At 41.2% G+C, this 16,089-nt stretch overlaps 2 protein-coding genes across 2 annotated transcripts; both read right to left on the minus strand.

Moving 5' to 3' along the window:
• Window positions 1-630: 630 nt before the first annotated feature.
• Window positions 631-6,996, minus strand: LOC137594216 (uncharacterized). The gene is made up of 7 exons (XM_068313555.1): window positions 6,767-6,996; window positions 6,531-6,655; window positions 6,385-6,451; window positions 5,776-5,929; window positions 2,448-2,590; window positions 1,092-1,202; window positions 631-872 (listed from the first exon to the last, which is right to left on the minus strand). Exons 1-7 carry the CDS (start codon window positions 6,917-6,919, stop codon window positions 693-695), a joined length of 933 nt encoding a protein of 310 aa, XP_068169656.1. The 5' UTR covers window positions 6,920-6,996; the 3' UTR covers window positions 631-692.
• A 1,554-nt stretch (window positions 6,997-8,550) lies between these two features.
• LOC137594377 (uncharacterized) lies at window positions 8,551-11,836 on the minus strand. The gene is made up of 7 exons (XM_068313810.1): window positions 11,512-11,836; window positions 11,295-11,419; window positions 11,140-11,206; window positions 10,565-10,709; window positions 10,223-10,365; window positions 10,010-10,120; window positions 8,551-9,066 (listed from the first exon to the last, which is right to left on the minus strand). The coding sequence occupies exons 1-7, from the start codon at window positions 11,662-11,664 to the stop codon at window positions 8,896-8,898; spliced, it is 915 nt and encodes a 304-aa protein (XP_068169911.1). The 5' UTR covers window positions 11,665-11,836; the 3' UTR covers window positions 8,551-8,895.
• Between the last annotated feature and the right edge of the window lie 4,253 nt (window positions 11,837-16,089).

Consider the following 16,089-nt stretch of genomic DNA (forward strand, 5'->3'; position numbering starts at 1 on the left):
TACTTCAACCTTTTTGGCATTTGGTCCAATTGTAAACACCACCAAGATAATTAATCTAAACTTATGCCGTATCAAATTAATTGAGGTTTTCTTTAAAGTTATTAAATTTTCACTGCACCACTCCACAGGTAAAGAGATTAAACAGTCATGAGTAGGAATTGTGCATTTTCTAAGAGTTGATTTACAGGTCATTTACAAGCAAAAATGGAGACTGGCATAACAATGTCAAGAAAATGTACAGCTTAATGCAAACATTTTGGAATTTTAACATAATTTGGAATAAAGACAAAAATGATTCTCCATAGTTATGAGCAGCACAAAGTTTCAAAGTCAGAATCTTTTACGGTATAGGGATGTGTTAGTGTTCACCACATGTGTAACTTGCATATCTGTGAAGACACTATTAACACTGTAGGTAACATGTTACATAGAGAAGAAACACATACCAAGCAAAAAGTATTTTTTTCAAGGACATTTCTGACTAACCCGGGAAATAATGAGGCTCTGCTGCCTTACAACATCATGACTTCAGAGAGTCCAGGTGTTAGACAGGCTTTCCTGCAGCCCAGATCAGCTCCCCACTGAAAAGGTGAATTATCAAGCAACAAATACAACAGAGATAACCTGACGACCAACTGAAGCTTTGTTTTAATTGAGGTTCGGAAAAAAAAGTTTATTATGAATAAAATACTTTAGGTCTGTTCATAGGTGGCATTTAAGCGTTTGATAAGGTAGGCATGTCCTGTTACTGGTGGGTATTTGTTGGAACCGTCCAGGCAGGTGATCAAAGCCTCATTATCTGGAATGAGGAAGAAAACTACAGACTGGCGTGCATTAAGGTCTCCAGCAGGGGGGAGCAACACTCTGTGGGACTGCAGGACAAAACAAGAACAAGAAGACTTCACATCAATCCATTTCTTGATTATACTCAGTGCCATTGCTTTGCACCCCTCTTTCTAGTGGTTGATGTGTGTACAGATCTTTGGTGTTTGTCTTTGTTTGTATTTGTAAACCAATTGAATATCAGTTATTCATTATACTCATGAATTGAAGTATTCAATCAAATCATGAGCTTTATTTGTAACACTCACCACAGAAATAAACTGATCATTGGTCCAGCGCTGCATCAGATCAGCAATGTTTATCAAGATGGCCCCAGGGATGATGGGAACATTGATATATTCACCGGAACGTGCACGCACCTGTGGATAGAAGACAGGGAGCGGGATTGAATGTCTTCAGAGTTATTTGTGTTTATGTAGTATGAAGATGCAGTATTTGCTCTGAGGATGTTGATAGAGAAGTACAGAGAAGGCCAGAGGGAGCTGCATTGTGTTTTTGTAGATCTGGAGAAAGCTGATGACAGGGTGCCCAGAGAGGAACTGTGGTATTGTATGAGGAAGTCTGGAGTGGCAGAGAAGTATGTTAGAGTGGTGCAGGACATGTATGAGGACTGTAAGACAGTGGTGAGGTGTGCTGTAGGTGTGACAGAGGAGTTCAAGGTGGAAGTGGGACTGCATCAGGGATCAGCTCTGAGCCCCTTCTTGTTGCTATGGTGATGGACAGGCTGACAGACGAGGTTAGACAGGAATCTCCATGGACTATGATGTTTGCAGATGACATTGTGATCTGTAGTGAGAGCAGGGAACAGGTGGAGGAGAAGCTAGAGAGGTGGAGGTTTGTCCTGGAAAGGAGAGGAATGAAGGTTAGCCGCAGTAAGACAGAGTACATGTGTGTGAATGAGAGGGACCCAAGTGGAAGAGTGAGGTTACAGGGAGAAGAGATCAAGAAGGTGGAAGATTTTAAGTACTTAGGGTCAACAGTCCAGAGCAATGGAGAGTGTGGAAAAGAGGTGAAGAAGCGTGTCCAGGCAGGATGGAACGGGTGGAGAAAAGTGTCAGGTGTGATGTGTGATAGAAGAGTTTCAGCTAAAATGAAAGGAAAGGCGTACAAAACTGTGGTGAGACCAGCGATGTTGTTTGGTCTAGAGACAGTGTCACTGAAGAAAAGACAGGAGACAGAGCTGGAGGTAGCAGAGATGAAGATGCTGAGGTTCTCTCTGGAAGTGACCAGGAAGGATAGGATCAGGAATGAGTACATCAGAGGGACAGCACATGTTAGAGGTCTTGGAGATAAAGTCAGAGAGGCCAGACTGAGGTGGTTTGGACATGTCCAGAGGAGAGATAGTGAATATATTGGTAGAAGGATGCTGAGTTTTGAACTGCCAGGCAGGAGGCCTAGAGGAAGACCAAAGAGGAGGTTTATGGATGCAATGAGGGAAGACATGAAGGTAGTTGATGTGAGAGAAGAGGATGCAAAGGACAGGGCTAGATGGAGGAAATTGATTCGCTGTGGCGACCCCTGAAGGGAAAAGCCGAAAGGAAAAAAGAAGAAGATGTAGTATGAAGACTTCTTTTTATTGAAAAAAAAACTTTTTTTTTTGCTACCTGTAGACCTTCATGGCTCTGAAACAATAGGGTGATGCTGCCATAGTCTGAATGTTCTCCGCATCGCATCTGACCCTCCTTCACTTTCTCACTGTTAACTGGAGGGTAGTACAGAGTCCGCAGTGCTGAGGAATTCTTGTCAGCTGAAAGAAACCCAACGGTTAAGTTAATACATGATGATTTCTGATATTAAAAGAATTTACAGTGACTTAAATCAGTCTTCTTCCAGCATGTTTGCTGGAAGAAGACTGTGAAAGAAGAATGTGAAAGAAGACTGTGAAAGAAAACAGTTGTACAATATACTACCTCTAATAATCTGACCATATTTCACGCAATTTGAAAGATGTAAATATTTAATTGATTTACTGTTCTTTTTCACAACACATCTTTAAAAACAATAATGAAGCTTCTTTGGAAAGTCAGCCATAATGATCATGTGACTTGGATAATACTGTAATACATAGCTGCTGTGTTGACTTTTACACATGGTCTTTATAAAGCAGGTGTGTGTCATCATTCTGGGTTTCTCAGATCAACCCCTTGATTCTGACAGACCTTGGGGGGGAGATAATCCCTCTACTCAGGAAGTGGTAGTTACAACATAACCTGCAGTTCTCTATTGTTTCAATACTATATATGTAAGCAGAAACATGTTCTCTGTTTATAGAGACACTAAGATACCACAAAAAGAAACAGAGCAACATAAGATCCTTCAACCATGACAACTGATCAGTCCAACACTCATCGCCATGAACCCGGACTACAAAAAAAACACAACCCTTACTTAGTCTGGCATGGGGTCTGCTTTTTGCTTCATTGGCTCTGCAAGAACACAAGGTCAGCAGCTGTGGTGATGTATTGGCTACCTATTCTAGCAGGCCGGCTATGAGGCAGATCTATCAATAGGATGCTGGTCCTTTCAGGTGTCAAGATATAGATCATTCCCTCCCTCTTTACTGTCTAACCTAGCATACAAGTCATCATAAGCCCCTTGTTTGGCCTTTGGTATCTCTACTTTCACCTTACGCTGCATCTCCCTGTACTCCTGTCTACTCTCCTCAGTCCTCTCAGTGTCCCACTTATTCTTAGCTAACCTCTTTCTCTGTATACACTCCTGTACCTCCTCATTCCACCACCAAGTCTCCTTATCTACTTTCCTTCCAGATGACACACCAAGTATCCAATCCAATCTTTATGACAACCACAGTCAACCAAGTACTCTCCTACCTGTCTCCCTGATCACATTAGCTGTAGTTTTCCAGTCATCTGTAAGCACCTCCTGACCACCCAGAGCCTGTCTTAACTCCTTCCTGAAAGTCATGTAACACTCTTCCTTTTTGAGCTTCCACCATCTTCTGCTCTGTCTTTGTTCTCTTCATCTTCCTCACCACCAGAGTCATCCTACACACCACCATCCTATGCTGTTTGGCTGCACTCTCGCCTACCACTACTTTGCAGTCACTGATCTCCTTCAGGTTACACCGTCTATACAAGATGTAGTCTACCTGTGTGCTCCTACCACCACTCTTATAGGTCACTCTATGTTCCTGCCTCTTCTGGAAGAAAGTATCCACTACAGCCATTTCCATCCTTTTGGCAAAGTCAACTACCATCTGTCCTTCTGCGTTCCTCTCCTGGATACCAAACCTGCCCATCACATCCTCATCACCTCTGTTTCCTGCACCAACATGTCCATTGAAGTCTGCTCCAATGACAACTCTCTCACTTCTAGGTATGCTCTGCATCACTTCATCAAATTCCAGCCAGAATGTCTCCTTCTCCTCCAGCTCACATCCTACCTGTGGAGCATACCCACTAACAACATTGAACATCACACCTTCTATTTCTAGCTTCAGACTCATCACTCTGACACTCTTTTTACCTCCAGGACATTCCCAACAAACTCCTCCTTCAAGATAACTCCTACTCCATTTCTCTTCCCATCTACACCATAATAGAACAACTTGAACCCTGCTCCTAAACTTCTAGCCTTGCTATCTTTCCACCTGGTCTCCTGGACACACAGTATGTCTACCTTCCTCCTCTGCATCATGCCAACCAACTCTGTACCTTTTCCTGCCAACTTCCAAAGTCCCTACTCTCAGTCCTATACTCTTGGTGTTCCTCTTTTCTCTCTTCCTACAAACACACTTTCCTCCTCTCCTTCTTCGACCAACAGTAGTCCAATTTCCACCGGCACCCTGTAGGTGAACAGCACCGGTCGTTGTTAACCAGGGCCTCGACCGATCCGATATGGAAGTCGTAGGTTTGATTCGCATGTTTGAGGAAATGGATAGAGAACGCCTCTATTTTTTAAATATTTTTTTATTTTATATACTGGATTTATCTGCAGGGAAATTAGTAGCACACTCTAGTATATATTAGTGTGTACAGGCCCTAAACACACAAACCTGTACGCATGCAGGGGGAGGTAGAGTGGCGGGCAGCCCCTTTGTGGAGCACCCAAATGAGCAGCTTATAAGGGGGACGGTGCCTCGCTTAAGGGCGCCTTGGTAGTGCGTCGGAGATGGACTGACACCTCCCACTGTTAGCTCACACTCCGGGGGTTTTTTGGCGGAAGCAGGAATTGAACCACCCAAAAACGGTTTTAGGCCGGAGATGATTGCTCCACCCCAAAGAGATGGTTAGCTACCTGGAGGCGAGCACATCTGTAAAGACTCTCCCACAGCGACACAGATCTCTACCATCGTCTTTGGCACCATCTCTTTGTGGAGACACCATTAGGAAATGTCTGCCGCCTGATTTCACATCTGGAGAGACTGTCCTTCATCAAGGATAGAGGAGCAACATCAAGCCTGCATTTGGACCTCAAGCCTAATTCCTGTGGAAGTCTAACCCACCAACGTCATAGTGACTACTTGCTACCTGGGTTACCAGGAGGAGGTCTTCTCCTCCATATCTGTGGTCACAATGTGCTGCTCAGCTACGATTCCTGTTTAACTCATTCTCTACGCACTGAACCTGCCTTTGGCCATCTTCTTGGGGGGAACCTTGCAAGAAGCTATGTCACCAACTCGCTACGGCATGACTATAGGCCAGGCAGGACTTTTGCTACGAGTAAGCATATTTTGATATGACCTCAGAACTACACTGGGTTTCACAAGCAGACTTTTTATGTTCACAAAAAGAACACACGGTAAATGACGTAACAACATCAGTATGCTCTGTATCTCACCACAGTTTTTTCCAGTCAGTTTTCACAACCATAATTGGTATAATTAATCTTTTAGGTTATAAAAAAAAAATGCATGGACAGATTAATGCGCACACCACAAAGTGACAGCAGTGAATTTTCTATTTTACATACTTCCAACAAAACGATGAGCACTCAGGAATATTTCAGGATCAACACCCAGACTGTGGGCCATCACCGTTAGCACCCTCAGACTCAGCTCCTTACAACGGAGGAAGAAAGACGTATGGATCTCCTGGAAGTCTGCAGCAGCTCCTGATGGCCATTTCTAAAGCAGAAGAGAAATTAGAATCAAACATGAACTATCGGTCTAGTGCAGATATTAATTTTAAAAAAACTGACAAATATTCTCCACCTGTCTTCATTCTTAAGTTTAACATATTAGTAGAAGAAGTTTGAAGAGGAGTTTTTAATATTGAGAAATCAAATCTCAAATGGACTTAAAACGGGAACACTGTCCAAAAGTGACCTCAAATAAATCTTTGTGTTTCTATAAAGCAGGTTACTCTTTGTCCCCAAAATCTAAGTTGTACTTTAACCTCTAAAAGATAACCTGTACTATTACATGGACCCACTCCTCTAGTATTTATGAGGTTGAAGAAGGACTCAAATCCTTTCCTGGATTAAAAGTAGAGCACATAGCCTATCTTGACTTTTTGAGATACCTGAATACAGTCTGTTGTATAAAATGAACAAAGACCAACTGTGACAGTGAATCATTACGATGTCAGGTTGAATCGAGCAAATGTTGAATATCTCCTTTAGGTCTCCATGTTGATGTGGATTCAGTCTGAAAAGAAGTTATGTAAATTTTAAATAAGTAATTAGTGCAGGTAAAAAGTACATTGTGTTCATTTTCTGATTCCTACTTCTCTGTTTCAACAGAAACCCATCCATGTTTATAAATGTTGGCAAAGTTTGTCCAGCTGAAAGGCTGTTTCAGTTCATCTGGCTGCACGAAGAATTTCTTAGATGCGTCCAAAACGTGATCCATCTGTCAAAACACATCAGGAAAAAAAGCAACAACAAAAAAAAAAGAAAAGAAAACTTAGATTCACTCTTCACACTTTATCCTAAATAAATGCATTTCACTTGTTAATCTCACCTCCTCCCGAGTTATCCCAGTGTTCTTCAGAAAAACAAAACCAACCTCTGTAAAAGCTGTTTTCAACTGTTTGCTCATGTTTTCTATCTCCTCATCACTGACCTGCTTGTCAGTCAGGCTGTAAGCACCAAAATCCACTACTGGGATGTTCATTTTTCGATACAAAACTTAAGTTTGACACAACATAAAGGAAGAAAAGAAAGACATCTGTCAACAAGAGCTGTGCAAGAATATTGAAAGGGCTGTGTTTTCTTTATTTTGTCATGTGAAGGTTCCAGCCAATAGGAGAAGTTGAAACCCTCGGTTGCATAAGAGAGGGTTATGAGGTCACCTTTAGATGTTTAAAGCCGCAGGATGTTCCACTTAAATCACAATCTTTAAAATTTTAGTGACAAGTTAGTGTTTGTGGTGGATTTGTAGTTGGTACAGTTGTGAGAGGAGGGTGTTTGATTTGAGGAAAGATTACAGAATATGTTTTAAATCATGCGGTTTTAAGGGAATTTGAACTCTGAAGTTTTCTTGTTTCATATATGGAATCTGTCTGCTGGTGTCCAGATGGCTGCTATTCTTAATGTTGGAATTGCTTTGGGGTTGTGATGTTGTGAGTCTTTCCACTTATTAAGAACATTTTTAATATCTGGCTTTGTTTGTTAGCAAATACAGTAGAACAAATAAATTATATCAGTATGAAGGTTTAGTCGACTATATTTAAGTCACTTTTCAAAGATCTAATGCCTTTTCTTTTGTCTTGCGGCAAACTTTCCAAGCTTGCCACGCCTGTTTTCCAAAACACTCATTATGTTCACTTTATGAAATTAAACATTTGCTCTTGTGAGTAGGCTTTAATTGGGCATCACTGTTTAATTTTGAATTAAAAAAAAAACAAAAACCTCTTTCATTCTGTTTTTATCTTGGTCGACACTGAATTTGGCCAGATGAGGTTAACACACCAAGAACTTTTTAAAAACAGCTATAATCTAACTTTCTGGTCTTTCTCTAACTCCCTCAGTTTGCACTTGGTTTCCCCCAACAAACAGATGATGTAATTTGTTTGGAATGGAAATCTTATATTCATCCTGTTAGGGGCTAAAAGACACATTTGTCATGATTATTCCAACGATTAATGGTGATACATTTATCATCAAAATTAATGTTTCTCTAGACCTGAATCTGGAGTCTGGCCATGATCTCCTCTTCAGCTTTATTCATTCCATCAGCCAATACCATAATGAACAGATTCTTATTTTTGGATAGAGATACAGCTCCATGTTGGCTCCTGGGCATCTATTCATGATGCACACAGCGACCTATTCGGCTTCATGAAGCTCCTCATGTTTGTGGTCCTCCAGAAGCAGCTAAAATGATTCATTCATACACATGACAGGAATAAATAAATAGTTCATCATTCTGGAAGGGTAGAATGTACAGCAAATACAACAACGGATTCATAGTCCCAAAATAACATGTTTAAAAAACAAATAGCTGATGACACATGTGCTTTGAAGACATTCTACCTTCGTATGGTAAGGAACCTTGGCTTTGGTCCCATTGGCAGAGGTTGTTATGACCCGTTTGATCTTAAGCATTTTTCTTGAATGGATGTGCAATATATTTTTATTTCAGGTCATTCACTTGGTGTGATTCCTTTGCCTGTCCTACAGAAATTGGCAGATCTGAATCACTGTTTCATCACGATCCTGCTTATGATTCCAGATTGTGAAGGAAATCTTGCGAGTGGAAGCATGAAGTTTTCAGAAGACCAGTTTTGAAGTATTTATTGCATATTGATGTACATTAAAGTGAATTAAAGGTAAGTAGTACTTGTGTCAACAAGTGGAGCAGACACTATATGTGTTTGCTATTGTCTGTATACGACACATTGGTTAAAGGTTACTTTAAAGACGAATCATATCTTGTCACATATTAATTATCATCTTACAATATGTGATGTAATAGTCAAATATATCATAGATAGAAGATAGATAGATAGATAGATAGATAGATAGATAGATAGATAGATAGATAGATAGATAGATAGATAGATAGATAGATAGATAGATAGATAGATAGATAGATAGACAGACAGACAGACAACAAAATCAAACAAGACAGTGATGACTTCAGCTACGTTAATACGTGTGAGAATAGCGTTCATGTAAGTAACCCCGTCCTGTTACTGGTGGGTATTTGTTGGAGCCATCCAGGCAGGTGATCACAGCTTCATCATCTGGTTGGACAAAGAAAGCTAAAGACTGTCGTGTACAAGAGTCTCCAGCAGGGGGCAGCAGCACTCTGTGGCGCTGAAGGACAAAAGAAGAAGAACAAGAAGACTCAACAGAGACAATTCACTGAGAACTTTTTGTTTTCTAAGGACACTCTAGTGAGGTCATCCAAAATGAATGGTTCTCTACGGAACTCAAACCCTAAATATTAAATGTTTAATGGGGAAAAAAATGTTTCTGCCAACTTTTTTCACGTTTTCTCTTCAATGGGTTCATGCATACAAGTCAACAAGATACGTTTTTGAGGCTCCAAGACTTGTTTAGACCTTTGTTTAAGAAGTTGTGACAGCAAGTATCATTAAACACCTTACTACACACATGGAAGTTTTCCACTATTACATTTCCCAGACCTATGTCAAGTCCTTAAAAACATTCAGACACCAATTTTGATTTCATTTAAATAACTTCAAGGAAGGCTCCAGACCAAAAATGCATTCTTCAGCAGATTTTTTTCTGTTTTGTGACCAAACTTACCTTCCTTGGACGAACAATGAAAGGACATTAGTATGTCACTATTTTCTCCCTGTACCAGCAACAAATCCGCATTAACTAAAATTAGATATGAGTGCCCTCTAAGTGAATTAGAGCCCATTTCCATACGATGGTATTAGGTGGAGTGAAGTTGTCTGTTAAACTTTAACAGAGTTTAACAGAGGACTCTGTGAATTATTTTTTAAAGGTCACTGAATGAATTAATTTTAAACTTATCTGTACTCTCCCTTCAACTAAACTGTGTATAAAATAATGTCTTCCTGCTCTGTTTGTTGGTAAATTGAATGATTTTCATAATCACCATTTTTAATCAAGTACATGTCAGGTTGTCATTCTGAACTCTTAATGATAGATTACTGTTGGTGATCATTTCAGAGGTCATCAGATACCTGAATGACCTCTTAGACAGGTCACATAGCTGTAAATCTTCAATCTCAGTGGAACATCCATCTATAAAACTCAAACTCACCGCAGAGATAAACTGATCGCTGGTCCAGCGCTGCATCAGATCAGCAATATTAATGAGGACGGCTCCAGGAATGACGGGAACATTGATATATTCACCTGAACGTGAAAGCACCTGTGGATCAACAGCAGTCAGGTGGATTAAATACCTGAGAAATTATTTTCAAATATATTGAATTTTGTCTTGTTTTAAGAAAAGACGTGTTCATGAGGTTACCTGCAGACCTTCATTCCTCTGAAACAACAGGGTGATGCTGCCGTAGTCTGAATGCTCTCCACATCTCACCTGCTCCTCTTTCACCTTCTCACTGTCTACAGGAGGATAATACAGAGTCCGCAGTGCTGAAGAATTCTTGTCAGCTAGAGGAGACACAACAGGACTGTTAAAAATAGAAATTGATATTTTGGACAGTTTCAACAAAACAAGCCCTCAGTTAAATTCCACAACTGCCTGTTGAATAGGATCTTCTCTTAAAGAACACACAGAGTGACCTTCTGCAACGATGGCACAGTCAAAATTGAATACAGTACGTGTTGATTGATGAATTTAGTTGCATACTTCCAAGAAAATGATGAGCACTCAGGAACACATCAGGATCCAGATCCAGGCTGTGGGCCATCACCGTTAGCACCCTCAGACTCAGCTCCTGACAGCGGAGGAAGAAGGAGGCATGGAGCTCCTGGAACTCTGCTGATGGCCATTTCTACAGCAGAGGAGAAAACAACAAGACTTAACCAATGCTGGGTTAGTGAGGATAGTATAAATGTGACCCCTCACTTTTAATCTTAGCATAACAGTTTGGTAAGGAGGGATTACATTCAGGATTTACTGTGTACAAATGGATTTAATAGGACTTCTGAAACAAACACTGATTCTGAATGAACATAACTTTGGTAATCCTCCTGATAAATCTTTAGCTTGACATCAACAATGTGGTAACAAAGTAACATCTGCAATGTTTTATTGATTCCTGCAGGGATACTTTATACAAACACTAAAGGATTAAACGTAATGGCCTCAGTAAATTAAGTATTGGTTAACTTACTTAACTTTAGACTTTAAATATTTATGAAGTAAAGTTTCATTATTGTGTCAGTTGCATAGGATGAAAAAGACAAACTGTGTGTCATTACGATGTCAGGGAGAACTGAACAAATATTGTACGCCTCCTTCAGGTCTCCAGGTCGATTTGGATTCAACCTGGAACAAAAAAAAAAAGTTATTCATATTTAAAATAAGTCTTTACTGTGAAAATAAACCTGAATTGTGTTAAAGAACAAACTCCCACCTCTCTTTCTCACATGACACCCAGCCATGGTTCTCATGGATGGAAAAAGATCTCCTGCTGAAAGGTTGTTTCTTCTCATCCGGCTGCAAGAAGAATTTCTTGGACGCGTCCAGAACGCGTTCCACCTAACCACAGACAGCAGGGGGGGGGGGGGATTTCAGCTTGTACACGCAAGTTAAATGACTTTAATCACTTGCATAATTACATATGATCTCACTTCTTCATGTGTGATTCCAGTGTTCTTCAGAAAAACAAAACCAACATCTGTAAAGGCTGTTTTCATCTGGCTGCTCAAGCTGCGCATCTGCTCCTCGCTGACGTCATCCTCAGTCCGGATGAAGGCGCTGAAGTCGATCACCGGGATGCTCATGTTAGAACTCCTCTGTGAGTCGGACAGAGATCAGAACAGAAAGTCTTCTTCGTCTTCTTCCCCTCTCTTCCTGTGGGGTTTTCCGACGGTAGAAAGCTCCACCTAGAACGCTTTATCTCCACCCTCCGATCTCATGTGTGTGTTGGCGTGGATTCAACAACCCAGTGACGCCTCCCAGTTCTGCCCCCTGTCTTATGGAACAGTGGTTGTTGGCGTGTTCACCTGTTTCCTGAGTGTTCACACTGATTCTTGATATGATGCTGTCTCCATCTGTGGAATGTCCAGTTTGCCTCATTTTGCCTGATATCTTCTAAAATATTAGAATACTATTGACATTATTAATGCCCACCCCCGCACCCCCCCCCCACAGTGTTTGTGTGTGCTCTGACTAACACACATATATATATATATATGCATGTACAAAAATGGAGTGTAAAAGATCATTTCCCCATTGTGTGGATAAATAAAGTGGATTTAATCTTTAACTAACTAAATAACTAGATTTTGAACTTACTGGGTTTTGAACTAACTACAATTTGTATTATTATTTAACATAAATAGTGTATTTATGTTATTATTTAATTATTACTTATGTTCATTTTTTTAAGTTTACACCGTTTATGTTTACACTGTATGTTTGCCTTTTTACACTATTCCTGCTTTATCTACTTTCAGTTGCCCCTTGGGGACAAATAAAAAGTTTTGAATTTGAATTTAGTGTCATTATTCCTGATATAAACTGATCTGGTGCAGCAGTGGCTCAGCGGTAAAGCGGGTCGTCCAATGTTCGCAAGATTGGCAGTTCAATTCCCACTCCCGCCCAGTCACTTCGGAGTGTGAGGTGACAGTGGGAGGCATCCAATGTGCGTCTCTGGGACGCAAGTTTTAAATACATGCAATAAAAAAAAAATCAATGCTACTTTTATCCATGATGTAATATTGGGAAAAGATGCACTTCCATTCAGCAAAAATATTCATAAATTTTCAATATTTGCACTTAAATTTTCGAACTCGGAAATCGCCATTACATTTCGATCTCGCGAAATTTTCTCTCCATGAGACTCACCTGCGTGATCTGATTAAAATCGACTAAACAGCAACACAACGTCTGCTAGTTTCAGACAGTCAGAGGGAGGAGTTAGTTAGACCCTCCTGGAGGGTCCTGTTTGGTTTTGCTGTCTGTTAAAGCCCTTTGAAATATTTGTTGATGTGATTAAGTGCTGTACACATAAAGGTTGTTTGATTGATTATCATCATGCCTCCGAAAAAGATGCAAAAGTTGGAGAAAAAGCAAGTGACAATGAGCGTTTTCTTAAATAAAAAACAATCTAAAGTTAATGAAGAAAAAGAGACAGATATTACTGAAATGTGTGTGGAGTTCTTTTGGCTTGGTGCAGTGTCCAGAAAAGAATACCTGAATTAAAGGAGAAAACTATAAAGTGAAAAGCAAAAGTGGGAAAAAAAGCTGTATTACATCTTTCTTTGTTTCTAAAACTTTTTATTTGAATGACTACCAGGCTTTAACATTTTAATAAAAATAATTTGCAATTCTACTTTTGTATTTTTTACTTCAACAGTTATGACGTTTTTAATAAAATCATTAAAATTAACAGTTTGTTTCGTTTTTATATCGTATTGTTGGCAAAAACCCTTGCGTACGCTGCTACCGTATATTCTGTTATTGCATTTGGGATGCACAAACGACATATTTCAGATGCACAAATTCTTTTTGAAGCGCATCCCGGGGATGCACTACTTTCTTGAGGTGAAATGAACTCTGGTATCTATCTATCTATGCATCCATCCATCCATCCACGTTTTGATGATTAGGGCAGACAGATGACTCTTGAGACGATGGTTGAAGTTTGTGGTACTTTAATTAACAGAGCTCCGGATCGTTCTCCAATACAACAAACATCATTGCAAGTGTTATGAAACGGACAAGTTCTCATCTCAAGACAGTGGTTTATGTACTATATAAGACAGGAATGACGTCACATGTCTCCTTTGTAGGAATGCAATCACTAGTAGATTCAAAGGGATGGTCTTGGAAACAGGTCGTGAACGCATAATAACCTCAAAGTCCATAAACTACGTGTTCAAAGGCTGGGAAGCTGGGCTTATTTAGCAGGTGTTTATTATATCTTGCAAAGGAATGTGCAAGAAATTTGTCTAAAGTTTAACGAAAGAACAAAGTAAGTGTGTCTGTGTAGAACAAATTCTGTGGAAGGGGTTCACCTAAAGTTCTTCTAACCCTAAAGGTTAAAAGGTCTAGATAATGTTTACCTCCAGTATCCTGTGTAATAAACCTGAGCAGTAAAGCTGAACAACCCCGGGGAAGAAACTTAAGGCTCAGATAATGATCAAAGGGTTTAAATGCTATTCACTTATGAAGAAACTGGACAACGACAATGATATTCCTTCACTTTCTATCTGTCTGTCTGTCTGTCTGTCTGTGTCTGTCTGTCTGTCTGTCTGTCTGTCTGTCTGTCTGTCTGTCTGTCTGTCTGTCTGTCTGTCTGTCTGTCTGTCTGTCTGTCTATCTACTGTATCTATCTACTGTAACCATCCATCTGTCTATCTAGCCATCCATCAATCCATACATCAATCCATCCATCCATCCATCCATCCATCTATCATGCAGCTACTAACCCGTGTGTAGAGTGGACTTCTAATTTCCCTTCAGGGATTAGAGCAGTTAATAACTTTTTTTTTAAAATAATTAAAAAGACATGCACAGACAGGCTGCAGGTTTCCTCTGCTCTGAATGAGTGTAGCTATGTTTTAGATATTTTTTTTCTTTATTATGGACAGCCTCCCCCCGAGTCCGCTTCTGCAAGCCAGCAGTACTGGACTGATGTACTCCAGGGAAGAGATGCTGTCTATGAGGACCAGAGGAGGTCCAGGGATTCTCAATCTCACCCCAGGTGAGATCCAGAGAAAACACCAAGGCAGTCGCGGGGGCAACGGTAAAAGCCTAAGTTAAAGGCTAGAGCCACTAACCGGAGGCGGGCTACACCCTCCATCCCGTCCGTTATCATGGGGAACGTCAACTCGCTGCCCAACGAGATGTACCAGCTGATTCCATTAGCATCAGACATGTTGCCTGGATAACAGGCAACCTGTCTGGGAGATGGGATGTCATTGTGAAGTCCCCCTGGGGAGGACATTGAGGGGTGGTTCAGTGTTTGATGCATAAGTTGAACTTCCATGTGAACACAGTGGCCCATGCCAAAATGGTCAGGTGCTACCCAAATAATACATACTGGGTAACCAAGGAGGTCAAGACTGTCCTGGACAGAAAGAAGAAGGCAATCTGGAGTGGGAATGAAGAGGAAATGAGGAAGACCGAATAAAAAGTAAGACTGCCTGAGGGAGGCGAGGGAGGCTTAGAGGAAGGAGTTGTCGAACCAGCTGGGGGATAACCAGGTGTGGGAGGTCTGAACAAGCATGAGAACCATCACCAGGTATGGCAAGGGGTGCTGTACAGTGGGGGGGATGTGGAGCAAGTTGCTGAACTGAAAATCTTTTCAGCCGATTCAGCTCCCCCTCTACTCCAACATCCTCATCTCAGACCGCCTACCACCGTCCTGTACCTCCTCCGATATGTGCCAATCTAGCTGGACGCCAGGGGCACTCTTCAGTCAGGGCACTCTTTTTTGGCTTCTCAAGAGCCTCTCAAGCTCCTACAGGAGAAACTGGCCTCCATGGCAGTGGCCCTCAGTCTTGCCAGCTGGATCACCGACTCGTGAACGACGGACCCCAGTATGTTTGTATATGGGACTGTTTGTCATCAGTGGTTTCCAGCACTGATGACAAACAGTCATCCCCTTCCCCTTCTCTTCATCCTCTACACCATGGAATTCCACATGTAGAAGTTCTTGGTCAACAATACCATTGTGGCATCAGGGAGGGTGAGGAGGGGGAGTACAGGAGAGTGCTGACGGACTTTGTGGAGTGGTGTCAGTGGAATGAGCTCCAGATGAGCATCTAAGGAGAGTGCTGGATTTCTGGCTGACAACCGGACAATAGACTGGACTGATCTTCTGTTGGGTTTCTCTGTCTGTAAAAGCACTTCAAAATGTCTGATAATGTGATTAAGCACTTTACAAATAGAAGTTGTTTGAGTGACTGATGGTCTTACAACTTGAACTGTGTGTACAAAAGAAGGGGCAAATTAGGATGTGCTTCCTGAGGGGGCTGGCCTCTTTCAACATCTGCTCCGAGCTCCTCCAGATGTTCTACCAGTCCGTCATTTTCAGTGTGCTGTCCTACGCCATTGTGTGTTGGGGAGGTGAATCCAGGTAGAGGGACTTGGAACGCCAGAACAGACCCATCTGCAGGGCTGGTTCTGTAGTTGATCAGAACTAGCCCTGCAGACAGGGCTGGTTATGACCAGTTCTGGAGAGGAGGACCATGTCCAAG

Source organism: Antennarius striatus, chromosome 4 (genome assembly GCF_040054535.1).
Source record: "Antennarius striatus isolate MH-2024 chromosome 4, ASM4005453v1, whole genome shotgun sequence".
In the NCBI taxonomy this organism is placed as follows: Eukaryota; Metazoa; Chordata; class Actinopteri; order Lophiiformes; family Antennariidae; genus Antennarius; species Antennarius striatus.

What these genes read in the sequence shown, in the direction of transcription:
- LOC137594377 (XM_068313810.1), bottom strand. Translation starts at nt 11,664, where the DNA reads ATGAGCATCCCGGTGATCGACTTCAGCGCCTTCATCCGGACTGAGGAT. An exon ending in CTGGAATCACACATGAAGAA is followed by an intron (nt 11,420 to 11,511) that starts GTGAGATCATAT and finishes GTCTGTGGTTAG; the next exon opens with GTGGAACGCGTTCTGGACGC. An exon ending in AGAGGAATGAAGGTCTGCAG is followed by an intron (nt 10,121 to 10,222) that starts GTAACCTCATGA and finishes GTTGATCCACAG; the next exon opens with GTGCTTTCACGTTCAGGTGA.
- LOC137594216 (XM_068313555.1), bottom strand. Translation starts at nt 6,919, where the DNA reads ATGAACATCCCAGTAGTGGATTTTGGTGCTTACAGCCTGACTGACAAG. An exon ending in TGCTCATCGTTTTGTTGGAA is followed by an intron (nt 2,591 to 5,775) that starts GTATGTAAAATA and finishes GGTTTCTTTCAG; the next exon opens with CTGACAAGAATTCCTCAGCA. An exon ending in AGAGCCATGAAGGTCTACAG is followed by an intron (nt 1,203 to 2,447) that starts GTAGCAAAAAAA and finishes TTCTATCCACAG; the next exon opens with GTGCGTGCACGTTCCGGTGA.